This window comes from Tachysurus fulvidraco, chromosome 11 (genome assembly GCF_022655615.1).
Source record: "Tachysurus fulvidraco isolate hzauxx_2018 chromosome 11, HZAU_PFXX_2.0, whole genome shotgun sequence".
NCBI lineage: Eukaryota > Metazoa > Chordata > Actinopteri > Siluriformes > Bagridae > Tachysurus > Tachysurus fulvidraco.
The window spans coordinates 7,350,657-7,373,678 of record NC_062528.1 but is presented as its reverse complement, the minus strand read 5'-3'; the positions used below and the strand labels follow the sequence as shown (position 1 = coordinate 7,373,678).

General features: G+C 37.5%; 1 protein-coding gene across 16 annotated transcripts in view; it reads right to left on the bottom strand.

Annotated features, from left to right (window-relative positions):
- Positions 1 to 12,134, bottom strand: part of ncam1b (neural cell adhesion molecule 1b) — a 94,191-nt gene extending 82,057 nt beyond the window's left edge. For 6 of the 16 annotated variants that reach the window (XM_027173979.2, XM_027173980.2, XM_027173986.2 and 3 more), the window contains exon 1: positions 11,817 to 12,132. In XM_027173979.2, coding sequence (XP_027029780.2) covers positions 11,817 to 11,874 — 58 coding nt within the window. In that variant the 5' untranslated portion in view covers positions 11,875 to 12,132. Of the gene's footprint in view, positions 1 to 11,816 lie in introns of all 16 variants that reach the window. The other 10 variants (XM_027173982.2, XM_027173983.2, XM_027173985.2 and 7 more) reach the window with 3 other exon arrangements.
- Between the last annotated feature and the right edge of the window lie 10,888 nt (positions 12,135 to 23,022).

Here is a 23,022-nt window from a genome sequence, read left to right as displayed (position 1 = left end):
TTAGGGCTACATTTTACGAGGAAGGAAAATCAATATATGTATGGCTTTGGTCTGCATGATCGTTTGCAGTTTCCGTTTCTGTCGATGGGACAGACAAAATGACTGCAAACTTTATTGGGAATAGAACATAGCTAAAGATGAAGGTTAATTAGACATTGGCCACGTTCACACTGCAGGTAAAAGTGGCCCAAATCTGATTTTTCTATGGGTCAAGTGACCAGGTCAGACTTCTTCAGGAGCAGTGTGAACACTCAATTTTGGCCCAGATCTGATTTTTTTCAAGTCAGATCTGGGCCAATTCCATATGTGGTCCTGTATCAGACCTAAATCTGATTTTTTCCAATGTGGCCGCAGTGTGAACAACCAAGGCGGATTTGATGTGACTTTTACATCGATCTACATCGACGTTCGTCACAATTATGCAGGTCTGGTAACTTGTGTGTGTTAAGAGTGTTATATAAAGTGGTTACGTGAACTAGCTCATAATGTTTGCATTGAATACATCACATTATAGCATTACATGATGTGTTTGCTTGCACCAGATGATACAATACTTCCTCCATAACCTTGCCAACTTTTTAGCGCAACGGCATGCTCCGTGTGACGTCATTGTTACTGTTCGTTTGCGCATGCGGGTCAGTTCGAAACAGCAAACAGTTCACACTGGTATCTGATATAGGCCACATTATAAAAGGTATTGTGAACAGCCAAACAAAATAATCAGATCTGAGCAAAATATTCGAATTGAGCATTAAGACTTCCAATGTGAACGTGGCCATTGCGACACATGCTCACTAGCATGAAAATGAGTAATGCTTGGAGTTCATGACTTTTCAGTCAGTATCATTTAAAGGCGAGCTAATGTAAAAGACTTTTTCAGATTTTTTTTTTTATTGGCTTAGTTAACTGTTAATAAGGTCAGGAACGCTGCGGTTATATATACCAAAATGTAACGACTATACAAACTTAATTATACTTGAGTTATTAGTGGCAATTAAGTTCATTAGAAAATATCTGTGGTGAACTGCAGAGGAGATACTAATTTTTCAAAACCACGCTCTTCATTGTTCTTAATTTAAACCCTGTTCATATTTTGAGTGTAAAGACAATAATTGCTTTATCTTTGTCGGCAGTACAGGCAAGCGAAGTTAAGTCAGACAATTATGTTTTGTTGTTTGGCTCTGCAGTCAGACAGCGAGTTATTAAGTTGTGGCAGGTTATTTAGGATACTAAACAGGTGAGAAGGTAACGCATTTTACGAAATGCCACACTTTCTTTTTGTCTACCTTAAAGCTTCAGACGATACGTCATCCGAAAGACAGTTCAATCATCTGACTTGACAGCTACTGTGATAGTTAGGTTATATCTAATCTATCTATAGTTCTGAGGACGGATGAGGATTCACAGATCAACAACAGGACAAATTCACCGAGGTATAAGTTTGCAGAAGATGTGCAGGACATAGAATGTTGTTTGAAACATGAAAATAATGATAACCCTTACAGTAATACATATGCTAATATATTTCCAGTGAATATAAAAATGTATCACAGGTGTAATGAAAAGCCATTATCTGTATCTGTTACGTACTCAAAACATTCGTATCTTATACACTACTTTACTTTTAACGCATTTGCAAAGTTTCGTTTGTCTTAGTATTTGATGTTGTCATCAAATCAGAAGTGTTACCCACAAAACAAAACAACAACCACTGAAACCTCCAGCTATTATCCCTATCTATATTCATATTCATTTAGGGTCACATTATCTGTTCAACCCAGATTATGTATTTGTATATGGTTGCATCCTTTGGTTAAATTAATGATAGAGCTCTTCATCCACTGCAGGTCTGTAGCATCTAAAGACACTTTCATTGATCTGAATAATGGTCTCAAAGATAGTTGCACAGCAATGCCAAACCAAGAAAAATCAAACAGGCTCCCCAGGACTGCTTAGGATAATGTTTAGAAAAACATGTGCTATTGAAACTACTTTATTAGACCTATATGTCCAAATGTTAATTATTTTTAAATAATGAACCTGAATTTAGATTGTAGAGACGCTGCATCATACATTATAGACCTTAAAGGTAGGGTCTCCGATTTTTGAGAAATGCTTCAGAAAACTGAGTCGGGCCGAATAATAAACAAAAATCAAAACAAACGTGTAGCCAATGAGCAGAAAGGGGCGGGGCTTGTCAATATGTGCGAAGAGAGTGTTCAGTGCGCATGTGTGACATTAGCAGAAAGCGGTTTTAACATTGACATGGAGGATAAAAACAAAGAAAGAAAGCGAAGAAAGGCTTACGATAAGGCAAGAAGTAGGACGTGTTAATATAGGATCAGCTTTCCAGTGCTGGAGAGAATTGAAGGAGCAGGAAGTTGGCCGCATATTCACAGATTGGAGTTTCCCAAGTCAATAACTCCTGAGCTAAACGCTGTTACTACACAAATAACACCTCTTTTCTATCATAGTAATGTAGAGAAGCAGCTACAATTGTGTTTTGCTAGTAACAGCGTTTAGCTCAGGAGTTATTGACTCAAGAAACTCCAATCTGTGAATATGTGGCCAACTTTACTTAAGACGCCGAGGCGCTTTTTTTCCTTCTTGATAGGTGAGTAACGTTGGTTTTGCTTTGTTTCACAGAACTAATATATGCCGTCCTTTGCATGATTATGCTTGTGTGTCATTTTTGCTTGTTTGTTTATCTGCAATTGTATTGTTTTTCCCTTCAGCTATGATATAGACAAATTTCTTTCCGTTAGTTGCATGGGTTACGTATGTATGTGTCGGCGGAGCTATCAATGCAGGGGTGGGATCCATTTGGGTTAGGGGCGTGTTTGTTTTGGTGATTTTATATGTCAACATTGGCTTTCAAAAATCGGAGACCCTGCCTATAAAGGTGTTGGAAATTCACGAAAAACATCTTGGAACATACCAAAAATCAGACAGTCTTGGATTTAATCCCATTTAACCCCCACTATTCATATCGCAAAGGCTTCTGAAAAAAAAAACCTTGCATATCCAAATCCAAAACTTTTTTCCCCAGTATCTGCTTTTTACATCATGTAGCTATGATGATTCGACATGAGAATTCTGGACAGTGTCATCATCACTGTGTTTATGTACTTTATTTAGAGAGTGCAGTAATCCACTCCTCCTCCATCAGATGCGCAGTGGAGATCATCGTGACATGCCGCAACACGCTGGGCTACAACAGCTGCGACGTCACAAACACAAGCTCATCAATGGGTAGTACAAACTGTTTGCAACATCACTGACGCCAGCCTTCAAACCATGAAGGCCATTTGCAAATAAATATGTCAAAAAAATGCCAAGAGTACCTTGAAGTCCCCACCCATCCAACCAACTCATCACCGGTCATCCTGCAGTCTTAATATTAATAATATTTCTATCTGTTATTCTGCAGAGCTTCACTAAATAACATTTTGTTCTTCTGTACACGTGTATGCTCCTCAATGACAGCATGTAGTCTTACTGACAGTTATAAATTTAGGCTACTGATTTAGGTAAGGACAGTACAACAATGACTATCCTGCACTTTCACTCTTACTGTCAGCACATACATATTTTGCCTACTCAAAGGCAAAAGCAGTCTCTCTATGGCACGTAGGTCCTCCAACAAACCTGTCAGTAGTCAGTACTTAGATGAAAAAATAGAATTCGCAGCATCATTACAGTTTCAGCCAAGGCTTGGCTGGGCCGGACTGGACAGTCAGTCAAGCCAGGAAAATTCCTACGCACTCTGTGGGTTCACGCTCAACCTACCTCAGACAACAACTTGCAAATGGGCTACTCACAGCAAGACTACTATGTGATAAGAAAACAAAAGATAACTAACTAGAAAGGTGAAATATTGTTGAAAAATTGCATTCGTTTCAATAACACTAACAGGGAGATGCCGGCTAAATACAAGGCTCCATTTTTGTCAAAGTGACCTCCTTAAACCTAAAACCTTAAACCGAAGCAAAGTTGAGACTACAGATGTGTGGCATGCCAGAAATTTCCGTAGCACTTTCGATGTTGTCCGAGATATAACAAGAACCATCGCTGAGACTGGTTCATCAGACATTATTCAGAAGCCATTCAGATGTTTCCACCAAATCTGGAACCTTTCCACCCCCGACTTCCTATATATTCAAACCAAGTAGTCCCCTCTCATCTTTAGAAGGTTTTTTTGCAATTTTCATCTGGATTGTTTGTAATTTACTGCTCTGGATATGTGACTTGTTTCACAATTGGATTTGATAATGAAGCTCATTCCTTTTGGTTTTGCCTATTTTCCACTCCAACACTCCCTCACTCAGCTATTCTGACAAGAGAACTTAAAAGTTTCCTGAAACTAACTCCAAGAAACTAAACTCAACCCAATCATTGCCACCACTTGGAACATCAGCCACTACGGAGACCTTGATTTCTGTTTATCTACTTTATCAACCACAGCCATATGAAAGGCTGTAAAACCTGTGGCCTTTATTTCATTTCTATTTGACCTGAGCATAGATGTAACTCTCTTGTTTACTTTATACCTACGTTTGGATTTCTTCTGCAAGGTTTCTCCCAGGAGGATGAGCTACAATAAGCAGTGTAGGAGATACCACCTGCATCCATGAAGACATTAGTAATATTTTCTGGAACAAGCAGCTATGGAGCAGCCTGGTGCTGGGAAGCTTGCTGGCAACCTGCAGGGAGTCAGCCGTGGCTGCCATAGCTGTCTACTAACCTTGATTAATGTGTCCCTACACTGGGCAAGATCATCCTGCAGTTGTTCCAGCTCTGTCCTGAGCATGTTCAGTGCATTCTTAAAGACTAAAAAAAAAATCAAATCTGACCTTTTAAACCTTTGTTTAAAATCCTTGTTCATAATTAATATCGATCGTGTACTAACATAAAAAAGACAATTAAACGTATACGTTATAACCCAACGTGCAACCTCTAAACGTCTTTTGATTTTTGACTCGTGGACAAGACTAAAAATAAATATAACCAATAGTGTCGTGTCATGTTTCACCTCTTTTAACCCCAGCTATAAAACAAGAGTCGCAATATCTTCTCCCTAACAGAGCTATTAACTTTATTCCGTAGTGAAATGGACGTTAGCATAATCGATATAGTTTGTTATCTGATATTGAATCTGGTCCTCCTGCGCCACACTTGGAATCGAATATTGAAATACAATTTCCTCCCTTCTCGTATTTGGGCTAACCAGATTTTTCAAAAATGCTAGAACTTGTGGACGACACAAGCCTGTTTTTAAGCCTGTTTCCCAGTCCGGTACATATACTGTAGCTAAGAAGGTGAGAAAGCTTCTTACACACCCTTTTATGTGCTGTCTCTTTTTCCCCTTGTGTCCAAGAACACTGTAAAGTGCATCCATATCCATTAAAATCCACTCACACTTTCCTTCACTTTCACTAAACCAGTTAGCAATTGTAGTTTATAGGCAGTACTTAGTAACCCATTATTGCTGTTGCAGATTTTCAGTTGTTAATGCACAGATATTTTCAGGTTTGAAACTAATGTCGAAGCTGTTATTAAAAAAATATAGAAGATGCATGTGATTCACCTGTAAGTACAAAAACAATCTACCCATGAACTAATTATTAATGTACTCGGAGTGTTTAAAGTGCATTATGGTTTGGCTATGTTCCAGCAGACAGTAGCAATCATTCATATGTTATATTAATATATTAATATCATGCTGCTTTTTTCCTCCTTATGGTAGGTGTGTCTCGTTTTATTCGTTGCAATCTGAATGTGATCCACGATACACTTGTAGGATGATGTGCTGATACAGGGTTTTTCCTACATTGACAATTATTTGGCGGCCGCCAAAACAATTTTTTGTCCCGCCAAAGCCTTATTTGATCTGTAATTGGGTTTTGTGAGTGAAGCAGGCTAGTGACGGAGTGACGGAGAGAACAAGCACAGCTTTCGCGATGTCTTAACAGCCAGGATTCCCCCACAACACGTCCGCTAAAGTCTGATTCGTGACCTAATGACTCCTTTGAGCCGATTCATTATAATGAATGGTTAAAGCAATCGGTCTGCCCGTCAGTGTCTGAATCGGTGTATGACAAATCATTACTTCTTAGAAGAGAATACACATCTGAAATGAGAAAGTAAGTGTGCTTACCCCATTTAGCAAGAGTGTTTAGTAAAATTTAGCCTTAATAATCCACAGTATGTATAGGCCTATGACAATGTGTAGTAAATTACCTATAAAACCATTTAGTTTAAAGTTAGACTGGAGTGAGATGAAACTAGATCAAAGCACAAAGCAAGTTGTTGCTAGCTAGCTGCTAATTTTATTAAATTTGATATGGTAAAAAAATTACACTATTATTTTTAAAATTACACTAAAATTACGCTGTGTGTGGATGACCATGTCGGTCAGACACCACCGAAGACCAATTTTGACCCAGGAAAAACCCAGTGATAATGTGTGACACAATAAATCAGAGATTAACATGCAAAAATCACCCACTCGATTGTTTTCAGTGTGCAAGATCAGAATACACGCTTGTACCGAGTTAGCAATCAAATGCTAGTCTGCTTGCTAAACACAAGTGCTTACTTGAACGAGGAAGCCTTCTCTCTGTACTGCTCGTGTAGTTCCTCAGAGTGAGATTACCTGCAGTCCACGGCGCTCGGAGTGTATATCAGCGAGAGGGATTATTGTAGCTCAAAGAAAACTGAAGTGCAGTCTGTTTGAGAATTAAATCTATAGATATCTACCGTATGCAAATGAGTCCTGCTGCTAATCTTACGCTTATGATGTCACCTACACGTAGGGATCAATGACAGGGAGACAAAATTGTGAGTTTAAACCGCTGCTCTCTTCTTCTTGTCAACTCCAGTGACTTTATTTATTTAACTGATTTTATCGACGCACTGGAGATGTGTTCGGTGTGTAAATTGCATGTGATAAGGATAATAATGAGATACATTAATCCTAGCTGGGTGAATTCTTAAACTCCACGATTGATGTAATGTCTAAGACAGGCACAGTGTGTTTTACTTCACAGAAAGACTCGCTGACTTTGGGAAAAGGGAAATTACTTCCCCAAAATATTTTCATCTCTCTTGTTCGTTGAACAACGTATACAGTACATCCTTATCAGTGGCACGGAGTCTTTCACGACGAGTCTTTTGATTACAGATATGCCTTTTTTCTCTACAGATATAGATGACCTTGCCTACTTGATCTCTGTAACAGTGGTGATGATTCCTGAATTGTTGTAGATAAAAAAAAAAACCCTGTCGTCTACACCTCCCTCTTGTTGCTTCTAAAAGATAAAGTGAAATAAAAATTCAAACTCATTTTTCTCTCGTAACAAATGAGACTTGTTCATTCGCTGTGTGAGGAAATCTTATGTATCTACTGTAGCTATGTTTTTGACATCTTTAGACAGACTGACTGTTTTTACTACCATATTTACACAGTCATATAAAAAAACATTTTGGTGAAATATATTTGTTCTTAAATTAAGCTGTCAGAATAAGACTTTTCCCTTTTTCTGTCATACTGTATCTGTCCAGAATTCAGCCACAGTCTAATTTGACAGGTTTTTCGAAACCCTCGCCTATATTACAGATCAGTGGTTATTGAGATGATATAAAGGTTCCACTAAATTAATTTCAGTGGAAACCATGCCAATAAATCACTAACAAGTGATTAAAACACTTCTTTAAGTGTTTTAAACCAAAACTGCATGTATTTAATGCTATTTTAACAACAATGTATACAATTTAGTGGTCATAAATGCCTTATAATAGTAAATGTGAATATTTGTTCTAGCCTGAAAGGAACAACAGAGATGTGTTTGGATTCTGTAGCAGGAAAATGTATATAATCTACACAAGAATGGTTCATTTTTAAAAGAATCAAGTGTATTTAGCCTACCAAATCCCTATGAAAGTTTTCTCTACAGTGTTTAGCTAGATAGCTAAGAATAGTTGACTAGCTCAATGTCATCAGCTTTGGAACGTTGTCAAACAATGTGGAGACGTTGAAGAAGCTACTTATTTCCCCACCCAGTGCATTATACAGAAAGAAATAAAAATCAACACTAAGTAACTAATTAAGATGTTGAGCCAACACAAGCCACCAAATGACTTCAATGCACTGTGTCACTGGATGTAAACATCTCTGGAACTACAACAATGAGACGCCATTTTCATTCATTCATTCATTCATTCATTCATTTTCTACCGCTTATCCAAACTTCTCGGAGAGCCTGTGCCTATCTCAGGCGTCATTGGGCATCAAGGCAGGAACCACCCTGGACGGAGTCCCAACCCATCGCAGGGAACACACACTCTCTCATTCACTCACGCAATCACACACTACGGACAATTTTCCTGAAATGCCAATCAACCTACCATGCATGTCTTTGGACCCAGGAGGAAACCGGAGTACCCCCAACCCTGGAGGTGCGAGGCAAACGTGCTAACCACTAAGCCACCGTGCCCCCCAAACGCCATTTTTCCAAAATTTATTTAATCGATTTGTGTCATGATTAAGATGTTAAGTGTTTAACAAAGAATACACTGCCAGAACTATGCAAACCCATTTCTGTAAAACTAAAGGAGTGAAGAAAAAACACTGCAGCATCCTTGCTATTATTATAAATTTTTCATGTTGTGCTTGACATCTATGTTATTTTTTACCAAAAAGTTTTTTTTTGCCAACTGTTCACACAAGCTTCACTGTAACACATTTTCCTCCTCTTCATTTAATTTATTTGTCAGACCTTAAATAACTGTAGTTTATTGGCTCACTAACACAGAGGCTGATTAAATTGGGGCGTGATTCATTTAAATTAGATACTATACAGCATCTGGTATGTGTACGACATAAATTCCCAATGGTGGGTTGAAGTTTGCGTCCACAAAGCTGAAGCTGATTCGTCGTTCACACTTACTGTAAATTACAGTCGTTAAACAATTTCGTTATTAAGATCCAGGTCTGTTCGGACGTCAGTCTGGGTGTAACTTGTGTCCCTTTCTGGCTGTGGAGTCTGAGACACCAGAGAGTCTGTGCAATCTAACAAAACAGAGCACATCTGTCCATCTGCTCCATCCCAAATGTGCCGTAAAGATAAATTCATCTTCACAGGAAGAGACAGAGTTCAATATAATGCTCACTGTACCATATTTTTGACTCAGCCTTGTTAGTTTCCATTTCAGAGATGAAGGATCTAGATGATGGTTGGTGTTTCGCATCTGGAAAAGCCCATGGTCAGGCAGAGGCACTTTTATCAGAGCTAATTAAAAGCCCAACAAGGAGCTTAATGGAACTTAGAGAATTACATCACCAAGCTGACTCATCCCTAAAGCTCTGGGGCAAGAGAGCACATAAATACTTAGCACCTCCCATGCTATTAAATTAAATTATCTGATGCTGGTTAAAAATAATCATGAGCAAATTCACTGCAAATATTTGTGCACTGTAAAGCTAACTGCTTTTATAATCCTAATGACAAATCTGATAATAGTTTGATGATAGTTTGCAAGCACAAATACGATGGCTTTGATAGGAGAAAGAAAGAGAGAGCGAGAGAAAGGTGTAGTGGAGAAAACAAACACTGGACTCGAAGTTACAGAATGAAATGAAGCTATATTATTTAATTAAATTGGGGAAAAATCAGCTTCATGATATCTGCTGTGCCATTACATAATTTCTGTCTGCTTATCTAGCTTTCTGTCTGTCTTCCCAACCATCCCTCCATTCTGATCTATATATCACATACAAGCTTTTTACGATCTTATGATGTTTCGTTAAGACAACGACATAATGCGTGATGAATGCACGCGGTAACTGTTATTATTATTATTATTATTGTTGTTTATTACTGTTTATATTATTATTTATTGTCAGATTTTAACATGACAATTTAGTGCAGGTCATAAAGAGAGAGAACATCAGAAAACTTTTTGTTGTTTTTTTTACAAGAGAAACATATACTCAGTTTTTCCCCTTCTTACATACAGTAACACAAGGCAATTTTTTTCCCAACTTGTTAAACTGATTGATGGCTAAATTGCAATGAATTAGCTGGCTAGCTGGAGTGTCGTTTAGATTACACTATATTATTCTACCTCCTTCTGAGCATGTTTTATTTATTTTATTTTATTTTTTTTACTCTCCCTTTCAGACTCACAGCGATGCAAAATAATCTGCTGTGCAGCATTTCGCTTCATCTTCAAAGCTACCTGCGTTCTCCAGTCAAACAGCAGTAACCAAGCATTGTGTTGCGAGGCAATAGTCGGGCGTTACCAACTCATCCAATGAAAGGGGGTTTTATTTTTATTTCATGTATTATGGAAAACTCACAGTCAATTTGAACAATGAATCATGTAATGTTAGAAAAGAAAATACACCAACAGATGGTTTAGTGTATGCTTAAAATATTAAGGAGTTGTAATTCCTAGTTTTGATTATCTGAGACGTTACCATCCACCCCACATCCTTCTGGAAACTACACCCCTGGCAATACAGCACAGTTACATTGATCTATGACAGAGACTCTGTTCAGCAAGTCAGTGATCTTGGAGATAAGAAAGAAAGTATCAGAGTGTTAACAGTTATTAAAGCTTGCATGTTAATAGTTTAACTAGTCATTGATTAATATGCAAGTCACTAAAGGTGGATTTTTCAATTAAGCTAACATTAAGCTACCATTTAATGAATCACCTATCCAAAAGCTATCATATAGCATCAGCATTCAGCATCCTGTCAGATCAGGACAACAATAATTCATTTTTAATGTCCTCAATTACAAACTTAAACAGGGTTTTATTATTCAGCAGGACTGGAAATCCTCCACATGGTCACGACTACATTTCTATTATTAACAGCTGCAACATAGAGTCGTGTTAGAAACCCCACGTAGCTACGTGATTAGCAACGGACTGTTCCCGCCCAAATTCCCTGGACTGTGATTGGCTGCTGACCGCGCGTGCAGCGAGTTGACACCAAGCTCAACTGTCACCTAAATCATCGTGTGCACGCGACATCAGAGAAGCATTAGCCTGGTAGCTATTTAAACGTAAACAAACACACACACACACACACACACACACACACACACACACACACACACACACACACACACATGTTAAATAACCTGTCAGGAACGCCTTTTTAATAGAACTACAGACGCTCTTTGGTTCTAACAAGCTGAACTTAAGTATTATACTTCCATTTATTTAAAAAGAAAAAAAAACATTAGATAAATAAATAAAGCTGTGGTCTAGTTTTTAAAATGTCAATTTAAAGGGATTATTCCGAGAAATGGACCGAAAACGCTCTAAAAACTACAGAGAAAACGTGTTTTTTTATGTTGAACATATAAATATAAACACCGTTAAAAATAAACTCGACGTGGAATTTGTTTTATTGTTGTTGTTTTTTTTCTTTCATAGACTTTCATAAATCACTTCAACACCCCAGTATGAATTTAAGCGACCTAGCTTAGCTCTATGGACTTAGCCAGTGGGATATGAATGCAGCCTGTGTGTGTGTGTGTGTGTGTGTGTGTGTGTGTGTGTGTGTGTGTGTGTGTGTGTGTGTGTGTGTGTGTGTGTGTGTGTGTGTGTGTGTGTGTGACAAATAAACGCACCGTTCAAACAGGTCCGCTCGTGCACCTTGCACTCGACTCTCCATCCATCATGCAAGGTTACATCTTTTTTTCTTTTTCTTTAATCAAACGCAGAACGACGCTGCGCACCATATTTTCTTTGCACGAAGTGAAGAAGTGAAAAATGCGCATTGCTTTTAAAAATCTTACCTGCGCTGCCAAGGAAAAGAAACACGAAGATGATCTCCTTGGTTAGAAACATTGCCATCACTCGGTTTTCCCTTATGCACCTATAACTAAGTAATCCGTATGAATTCAACGTGGACTCTGAGTTTTTAATTGCTGGATGAAATGGATGCTAAATAGCGAGGTTTTTTCTTTTCTTTATGGCAGTGTTGCGGTTTAAAATAACACGCCCGTGTGTCAACGATGGAGAAGTAAGCGCGCGTGCATACAGGCTGCTTTCGTAGCGCGCGCACACACGCACACACACACACACACGCAAGCACACACACACACAGGATCCATCCGCCCAATCATTCATCCGTTGGGAAGCTTGGGAAACTGTGCGCGAGCCCCCCCCTTCAGAAGGGCTCCTTTCCCAAACAAGCCCATGTTCCCTACACTACTACACTACACAGAGTAAGAAATAATGGCTGCTGCACACTGCATAGTGCACTACATGTCCATTCACATGTTGTTGGATTTGAGGGAAGCTTGGAGAAGACTATCCATCCCAAACAGGCTGCGTGTGACTCGGTTTAGAGAAGAAGATGGATGTTCGTGCTTTGTGTTTTGAGTTCAATAGGCTACTACACGGTTTAAAAGGCTAGTGTGACTTTAAGAGTTTAATATCAGCTTATCGGTTTGTTTTTTATCTTCACCGTAAATCTAAACGACGCATATTCAAGTAACCTGCTTGTGAAAACACCAAGAGCTTCACCAGGAAGGTTCTGCTAGTCAACCAGGAGCGCCATGTTGGCTGATTAGTTAAATCAGCACTTCCCAGTGTGAACCTGAGTCGAATTCCTGCTGGACTAAACTGTTACTTTATCAGGGGTACATTAGACAAAGAACTAGAAAGTCAAATGGTTGTGCTGAAGGATTTTTTTCATCTCATCTCTCAGTCTCTAAATAATGATGTCACTCACGGATGAATGACCTGATACTCTCTTTTGTCTTCAGCTGAAGCCTGAGAAGGCCCTGGCCTTAGAAAACCTCCATGTGGCCTGACCAGTAAAGAACAATGCTGCCCTCAGAGCAAGAGTCTCAAAATAGGCCAAGCACCACAACCTGTTTCTTATGAGTTTTTTATAAATCTTTCAAAATGTATCAGCCTTCATCTCAGATCAGAAATGTGTATCCAGTTGTACTGCTGTGCTAGGTTATGGCTATTTTATTTGTACACATTTGAGTTCTTTGGTTTAACGGGGGCTGCACGGTGGCTTAGTGGTTAGCACGTTTGCCAGGGTTGGGAGTTCGATTCCCACCTCCGCCTTGTGTGTGTGGAGTTTGCATGTTCTCCCCGTGCCTCGGGGGTTTCCTCCGGGTACTCCGGTTTCCTCCCCCGGTCCAAAGACATGCATGGTACAGTAGGTTGATTGGCATCTCTAGAAAACTGTCCTTAGTGTGTGATTGCTTTTCCTGCCTTGATGCCCGATGACACCTGAGATAGGCACAGGCTCCCCGTGACCCGAGTAGTTCGGGTAAGCGGTAGAAAATGAATGAATGAACAAATGAATGATTTAACAGATACATGGGTCCTTTAGCTTTAGGATTTATCCAGGTCGGGGTCACGAACCTATCCGAGGAACCCTGGGTGGGAGTTGGGAATACACCCTTGAATGAGACAACAATCCATCACAGGGAGTCATGCTCGAACACAAAAGCACAATATAGAGTCACCAAACAACATAGGAAACCGGAGAACCTGGAACCCATATGAAGATGCAAGGCTGAAACACTACCTCCTGATGCAAGATGCTGTTCATAATATGGTTATATAATACCGAAATAGTTTATGTCTCATTTCCCAATGATAAAACTTTAATTATTATAATAGTGTATCTATAGAATTCCACCTAATTTGTAGACTGACTTCTCAAATAATGGACAATTTTGTTTAAGACAAAAAAAAATGCATATACAGTATAATGTTTTTAAATGTGCACTACTGTATAATCTAATTTCTGGTAAATAAGTAGCCTAACAAGTTTGACAGCTTCAAAAAGGCCAGACAAATACAGGATTATGTCAAATCATCTTCAATACGATCCAGTAATCCATGTACATTTGTTATTCAAAAGCTCTCGTTAAACTTGTTTCCATCACAAAATAGCTTGTTCACTACTGCAGTGGCCTGTTGAACATAAACAGGATTATGTCACACATTTAGAAGTGTCTCTTGTAAAGGAAGCAAACATGTACTAGCCACTTCCTTCTTTCATGAGCAAGGCATTAAAACAGATGTAATAATGATGTGATCGGAAGTTACAACGGGTTCACTATGAAACTGCCAAAATCCTCTGCCAAGTCTTGAAAGATTCCCTGATTCTTAGCTTATAAGTTTTGTGTACTCATATTCTGAATCATCTAGACTAGAGATTCATCCGATGACAAGAAGTTTTAAAGAATCCTAAGCAAAAGCTTATTTGTGTGATCAGCAAGTCCAGGTTGCTGTAAACAGACAAAATATGTGCTTCAGAACAGCACATATGAAATCACTATACATTTTACAGGTCAGCAAGGATACCTGCAGCATAACAGTGGCACATCGTGTTGTGATCCTGCCTCACAGCTCCAGAATTTCAATGACAAACATCTTAGACAATCCAGCAAAACTGTGTGTGATGTGAGGAGCTTGACAGAAATAAGCTAATCGATTGAACAAATCATTATTTTACTCTTGGCTGCGAAAGCAGGAGGTCTACAAATACTGTACAGACTTTTAGGGAATGATTTTGAATCTTTACTACAGGAAGCAAAATCACACTCTGTCCTCTGTCAATCACAGTGACACTATTCAATCATGCACATCTGTTAGCATGATCTAGGTGAAAGAGGGTACTGTAGATACTGTAGTGCTTTCTCCAGAGTGTATTATTTGCTCTTGTGACAAAACGTGTAGCAGTTTGAAAAGTGCATTTTTCCTGGCTTCACAAGTATTTGAGAAAGCGTTTATTGGCCTTCACCCTTCCTGTTTGGTAGCTGTTGTATGATAGGGAAGAGATGGTTGATTAGTCGGCGTTAGATAGAAAACGGGGCGGGCGTGTTTGAAGCCTACAGGTTTCTAAAAAAAAAACATATATATATATATACTGTAACATAACCAGCCTTAATGTCTTGAATAGTACATAGGTATAAAATGTAAGCCACAGCTCTATTTTGTTTTGTTGTAAGCATTTGCTGAAGCAGAAACACAAACCAATCCAACTACTCCAGACAAACCAATCCAGCTACTCCATTTACTCCACGTTGTCACATGCAACTAAAAAGCTGAATTTGGAACGATCACAAATATTAGATCTGGTTTATGTCATCTTGTCTTCTTGTACCAAAGCTTACCAAGGTCAAAAAGCACTTGGGGCTTCATGATCAACATTTATGCAGTTGGATATTGTGCTCAAGCATCCCCTGGTTGAAGTGCTGCTTTATATTCTTAGCTCTGAGCTCTTGCACAGACTGCTCTCTATAATTCAGACAACTGGTTTTCAGTAAAGTTCATATCCAAACACTGAGATGTCTAGTGCAAAATAGTGATTTTCTGTTCACACAACTGTTCCCATTTCGGTGATTTGGATGCACTGTATGTTTTGAGCTGTATGTTTTATCTTGTTTTATAGCCAAGCATTACACTCAGCAGCGTAACACACACACGCGTACGAGGCATCCATTTGCTGGCCTCTATACAGAACCGCTGTCCACTGACATTATTATTAATGCAGTTCATTAGTAACTTAATAATGTGGACACGGACACTATTATTTTGTAAAGAAACCATATGATAATGTAAAGTAATCAAATAAAGTGAAAATTCTTTAATATTTTATTTAATTTTTCTTTAAATTCTTTAATATTTTAATTATTGTCTGTGTTTCTTTTGAAGGTTTGCACACTCTCATCTTCTCATATTTCCTGAGAGAATGCAACACAGGACATGTTTAAGTGAAAGTGACGTGACATACGGCTAAGTATGGTGAACCATACTCAGAATTCGTTCTCTGCATTTGACCCATCCGAAGTGCACACACACACACACACACACACACACAGCAGTGAACACACACACCGTGAACACACACCCGGAGCAGTGGGCAGCCATTAATGCTGCGGCACCTGGGGAGCAGTTGGGGGTTCGGTGCCTTGCTCAAGGGCACCTCAGTCGTGGCCGGCCAGAGACTCGAACCCACAACCTTAGGATTACGAGTCAGACTCTCTCACCATTAGGCCACGACTTGCCCAAAACTGTTTATTAAACTGAGCTCTTCCTTGCTTCTCCCAAATACAACATTATTCTTTGGGGAAGCTGCCAGCTTTCATAGTGAGTCTGAGAAAGCTGATGAAAATACTGTACATACTACATCCTGAAATTAACTAGTACAGTCATATTAACACTTTTTTGTATATTTATATATATTTATTATATTTGGGTTGGGATGGTTTCAAGAGTGATTGCTGTTGGCAAAAAAAAAACTAAACTATAAAGCATATTCTTTAACATGGAGAATAATACTTTAAGGCTCTTCTCTGATTACACCCATGCACCTTAGTATCTAGTGAATAGATGGATTGCATTTCAGTATGCCACAATTGCAGCACACTGATGTCACTGAAACGAATAAACAAAGATTTATAATCATTTTCTTGCTTTTTTTCAATGACGGAAGGTTTTGCTTTTGAGCCGGTGACAACATATGGTGTAACCACTTTCAGTCATGTTCTATCACTGCTCAGATTGCTTTTCTCTGTGGCACAAATCTTTTTCCATAAAAATGGACCAGAGTATAAACCTTACAAAATAAACCAAAAATGGCTATTAATGAATTCGATTATTTAACATCATTTTAAAACATTTTATAGAATATGTATAAGGTTTTACCCAAATGCTTGGTTGAGGCAGATGGGTAATTTTGTTACATTAATCACATTTACATGATTATATTTTGAATATATTACCCTGCATCTGGGAAAAGCAACAAAAAAGATTTTATAAAAATAAATAAATAAATAAATAAATAAATAGATGTCCTCTGTTCATTGTTTTACTTGCAAGTGTTTGCTGCCACCTAGTGGTGAGATTTCATCATTTCAACCCAGTGTCTGGTGTTAGTGGGGGATCTTTTCCATTTTTCAACACAATACTATATATAGGTGCTATTGACTTTAACAGCCATGTTTATGTGTAATATCAGAAGCACAATAGCATCAGGGTTAAGACAAGCTGTGTTCTATGATTAATGCAATCTGTTCCAGTCAGCTTTTTCCTCAGTCATCTGTTCAGGAGCTGGGAAAATTTTGTAGTGCAGGGCCACACAAACACCAACACTGACAAACCATGCTCTGTAAAAAAAGGATTCAGATTTCTTTCTTTCTTTTTATTTTTTTTAAACCACTTATGCTTTATAGATACCTTGCTCCATGTCCAAGCAATAATTATGGAAAACATACAGTAAATAAGTTCTACTGTCTATCACCAGTATTGAACACCGGTGCAATATTTATTCATGCAGGTCAATATTCTATATTTAAATTACAGTATTATAAATAGAATATATTCAGATTTCTACAAATATTTTTGTTGCAGTTTTTATTAGTTTATTAGTTTAAGACCTGTATGATCAATAACTAAAATGAATAATAAGGTGCTGCAATAAATGTACTGAAATCATGAATAAGTACAGCACAGCTTGACCAAACATGAATGCTACATGAATGATACACAATTTTACAAGAAAAATACAATTTTAATTACCCAATAATTAGTTCTGAATGACCATTTAATTAATTCACAGTGATGTAGAGTAAGTACTGTATGCATGTACTGTATATGGATAACTATAATGTGTGAGTTGGATGCATGTACTTGTGGTTTCTGAAATTTGGTCTTCCTTTCTGTAGGGGGCAGAAAAGTCATGTTTTTGTTTTTCCCTCTTTTTTTTTCTTATTTCATAAGATGTTAAAGCAAGTTCTGTCTATCAGCACAAAGGTCGTGTCAAATCAATAAGACATCAGAAGAAAGTGAGCAGAAAAATGATCCGGTTCATTTCAGACTTAGAAATAACGAAGCCTTTATTTGTTACGTTGTTATCATTGCACAGTGAAATGCTTTATTATATGTTTAGTATCCCAGCTTGTTAGGAAGTTGGGGTCAGAGCACACGGTCAGGAATGATACAGCACTCCTGGCAGCTTGGCAGTGCTAGGCCTCGAACCACCGACCTTCCAATCAACAGCTATTTGTTTTATTCAATATCCAATGTCATCATACAGGGCACATAAGGAATAAGCAATTTCACTCATAGGTGTATTATAAATGAGCAGTAATGGAAACAGTTATAGAAAACACTGATTTTGCTCCCAAACACACTGCTACACCTGCTCACTAGCTTCACATCCAGGTCAACAATAGTATACAAAGTGTTAATAATAGTGCTTATCACTAGTGAGACATCATGTAGGGAAATATTCTGATATTCTCAGTATTAATGCTTTAAGAGTTTTGCTTGTTCAAAGTTTGAACTTGCTGAGTGCAAAAATTTGTGTAGTCTTGCAAGTTATGCAATTTTAGTCAAAACGGCATTAGACTCATTTGTCATAGTTTGGAGGAAAGTCAGCAGTTAAGACACCGTGCTAGTTTCAAAGCATCTCTATAATAATTATTCATCATACAGTGATCACAGTGTCAATAAACAGATTTATAAATGAAAATCTTCAAACAAAATTGAGCACTTGAAGAGCAATGCCGGTCATAATGCCTTATATACTGTAGGCTGTGTTGAAGAACTGCGTGAAAGAATCTCGAAGATTGCTAGGTGCTCTCTTTTCAGAAAATTTATCATCCTGTGATGCCACTTAACTTTTTATATCCTGCAGCTTTCAGCATCTTTTGTTTCTTTTCAATTTTTTTTTCCAGGAACTGTAAGCTGAAGTTATGGTGCACAGGAAAACTAATGTAATTGGTTATACTTTAAATTTAGCCACATGAGTGGAAAACAACCAAGTATATTTAATGTATGAGGCTGAGTCACCAGATTATGGGATATTTTGTGCTGAACGGAGTAAAAGCTGATACAGTTCACAGAAAACTGAGTTCCGGTCTAACTCAGTTAAAAAATAATTTCGATTATTCGAGTATTTAAAGGTAAAAATGCTATTGTTAAATTCTAAAACTATTAAATTATTAACGACTTGCAGCTTAGCCGGTTTATATTGTCTACCTAAACTGATGCTAATCTAACCTGGAATTAGCAAAGAAATCAGGATACACAGGACTTTACATCGACCTGCTTTCTCAATTTAGATAGAGAAAGGAGATGGCTCATTTTAAATCTTTGCTAAATGAAACATACTGGAACATTTTTTTTCCCAGTTAGGGCTTAAGTTTCACACTGCAGTCTTATCCATAATCAAAAGCATATGGATATTTATCATGCTAACTCCACTATGTAGCATCAGAAGGTCACTGCAGGTGAAACTGGTTCTGATGAGCTTGTTCGGATATTAAACTAAAATGTCACAATTCTATCGATGTAATTGATCAAATTCGCTGGCTGGATGAGAGACTATCCTCTCTAAAAAACGGTGAAGGTAATATTTTTTTAGGTAATACTTTTTTTTCTTGTAAATCTGTTGTAATGTAAATGTACGTAATTAATTACGCCTACTAGAATTAAAATGTAATACATTTTTATACTATAAAAGTATATGATAATTAAATATACTATAAATTCACAGCTATTCAAGCATTGTCCAAACCTGGAAATATGTATTGGAAAAAATAAATCTCTGTAAGCACTGGGTGTAGAAACATTATATGAGCTTTTTATTTACTTTGAGCTACGGTATGTGGAGTATTGCATACTAAATACATTTTTAGAAATGATACCATATTAAATGGTAGGTAAGACTAATAACTGTGCACATGCCTATCCTTTAAATGTAAAATTACCTCTCTGAGAGCCCATAAAAAAACGTCCTTCAGTGCACATCCTACAGTCTTAAAATATTCTGACTTTTTCCCCGCAGGTATGAAATGTTGCAATTATTGCAATAGGTCTGGCAAAGAAATCAGTAAATATTTCCATATCCATTATGTGTAGAGACATTAGATTAAATGTGCCTCTGCCCATGAGCTATTAGAAATATTGCTAACCTCTTTAATTGGCAAAGTGGCACTACCTGATAACTAACAATTACAATCAGTCGCATGATTTGTTTTTTTATTTAGTCTCCACAACCACTACAGACATCAGTTTCGAACTGTGAGTGATTATAATTAACAGCAAACATCTAACCTGAAGAGGTAAAAATCACGTCTATGAGAACCCAAGAATTGTTCCTCAGTCTTCCTCAATCAAACCAAAACCTTTTGTTTCCTCTGACAAGTATAAATTGTTGCGTTGTCTCAAATTGTCCTGCATCAATGGATCTATGACGAATGTGTGTTTAGACACATTAAATAATGTACGAAATTACAAGAAGTGACCATCACTTATATTATTGTCACTTAATTCTCTCTCTCTCTCTCTCTCTCTCTCTCTCTCTCTCTCTCTCTCTCTCTCTCTCTCTCCATAACCAGAACACATGGGGTTTTATTTCTGTCAGGCAAGAACAGGAATCTAAGACTACATGAGCAAAAAAAAAAAAAAAAAAGCATAAGATTTTAGAAAAAATGTTCTACATCGCCTGGTCTTTTTCGTGGTTGATAGCAATAGAACCTAGTGTCTTTTCACTGTTGTTGCCCCTGCTGTTAATTGTTTGCTCCGCCCACTCATTTGTTACTATGTACACTAATTCAACTCAGGCTTTCCTTCAGGTGTGTTGTCTTTGTCACTGATTGTCTCCGCTTTGTGAATGGTTCTTGTTTGCTATATCTACTCTGTCTGTCCACTTCCCTGGTGTTAGTCGTTGTGGTACAGTACGTTGTATGTTTATGTCTCTGGTCCTGGTCCTTGTTTTGCTTCGTGTTCTGCCTTGTGTTGCCTGCCTCTTTCTTGATTTTTGATTAAATATGTTCAAACTGCATTTGGATCCTCACTCGCCTTTGTCTAACTGTGACATTACTATTGCCCGAAATTAAAAATGGTCAGTTTATCAATTCATAGGTAACTGTTTTAATTCAATACGTATTATAATGGTAGAAAATCTACTTGACATGCAAAGGAAGAACCACTTCTATTAGTACCCACAGAAAATGTTTGTTCTCTTTACAAGTATAAAATGGTCCACTTATTGTACTTTACACAATTGCTGCATTTAACAAAATTGATGGTCATTTGCTGTGCTAGTAAACATTTCTTTCTCTCTCTCTCTCTCTCTCTCTCTCTCTCGCTCTCTCTCTCTGTTTTTCCTAGATCAATTTCTATTAGCTTTTAATACATGAGTGGAAATATGTGATATGTTTAATTGTGGTCCTAAAGTGTGTGCAGTAATGAACGGATAATCTAGTTTATCACAGACATGGATCTATAACTTTTATTATGACCACTGTACATTTGTTGTTATCTTGTGTTAAGTATTAGTCCTAAGTGGGTCTTGTGTTGTTGGGGATGGTGTGTGACCAAATTTCTGCTTGGGGATTAATAAAGTATTATCTACCCTATTATTAAACTCCTTAGCTCATGTAAGTGCATTTTGTTAGCATAAGCATTGAAGACTGCAATTTCTATTAGCTTATTAGCTTATCATAGGTTTATATGAACAGTCACTGATCACACTTATCCTGATGTTTGTTCACACATTATTTATTTAGTATTATAATGTTTTGTGCCCCAGGCATGTATCAGTCCAGGTAAACAAACAAACAAACAAATTAGTTAATAAACAAATAAACAAACAAGCAAATAGATACATACGTAAACAAGCAAACAAACAAATAAATAAATATTCACTAACCAAACATTATATTAGTTGGCATGTCTTTATCATAGAATTGATTTTTTTTTACCTCTATAAGTTACGTGGGTGCATTTTTATTAGAACAGGCATGAAATATTCTAATTGCTTTTATGACTAAAAGAACCAGTCATAAATTTAGGTTGGTGTGCAGTCTACCGTATAGCTCCGAGGTAATAACACAATTATATTGATGTTTAGCTTGGCAGGTTTCCAAATGCATGTTGCTGTAAATGCAGCATTTTATAATTGTGAAGAAAAACAATCGGTCAACCTTTTATAAAGTGGCATGTAATACTAGCAATCACTCAAAAGTCATTAACCTAATTGAACAAATGTCTCTAGGGTCTATAGCAAATTCATTTCATGTCTGTATTCCTCATGGTTATGGAGCTGGTGATTAATTTTGAAGAAGAGCTTATGCCTTTTCAATTAAGGTGTGCTCAATATGATTAAAATAAGGTATGGTTATCTATAAAATTAGGCATGCACAGTACTCGTTAGAACTAAAAGTTAATTAATTCATAGATTCAGTTCTCTTCAGCAACTAATTTATCCTGGACAGGCGTGCAGTGGATGTTTTCTGTTTCGTTCTCTTTATAATCTATGATCAGCAGAAGGAACCAAAGAAATCAAAGAGAGATGGAGTAGTTGACTTTCAATCCATCCTGACTGAGCCCCACTATAATATCACATACAAATCAATCTACCTCACTCAGTAGAATGAAAACAATCACCCATTACTGCACAATGACAAAGAACCCTCCTGTTTACTTCCATTATCTCAGTTTCTCTTCTAGTTCTGGCACTGAACCGTCCTATAACTATAGTCATTTCTATAGCAATCCATTAGCAATCCATTGCAAAGGCAGATTATTATGCTTAGATTGATTTTGCTTTACAATCTGTGTCCTTGAAATTCTTGTTATGTTTTTGATTTTGCTTATGATGGCCACATTTTCTCCTGCTGTGCCTATTGACCAAATGCAGATATTTGGGAACATTGAATACAGAACCGTTCGGTACCTGTTGCTAAAAGACATTCACATCCATTTCACAATGTGATTACTGATTCCACTGGAAAAGAGTTTTAGTAAAAAACGGTTCATTTGTATTCACTAGCCTTTTATCATGCATGTTTTCTATTGTCATTAGCTTTGCGTCCATTTTCAATTCTCTGCTTGGCTTCTTTTCACACACAAACATTGTGCATGCTGATAGCTTACTTTAGGAGCAAGTGTAAACATTCATATTTCAACATGGACGACTCCTTGAATGTACAGTAATACCCTTTGGCTAATGTA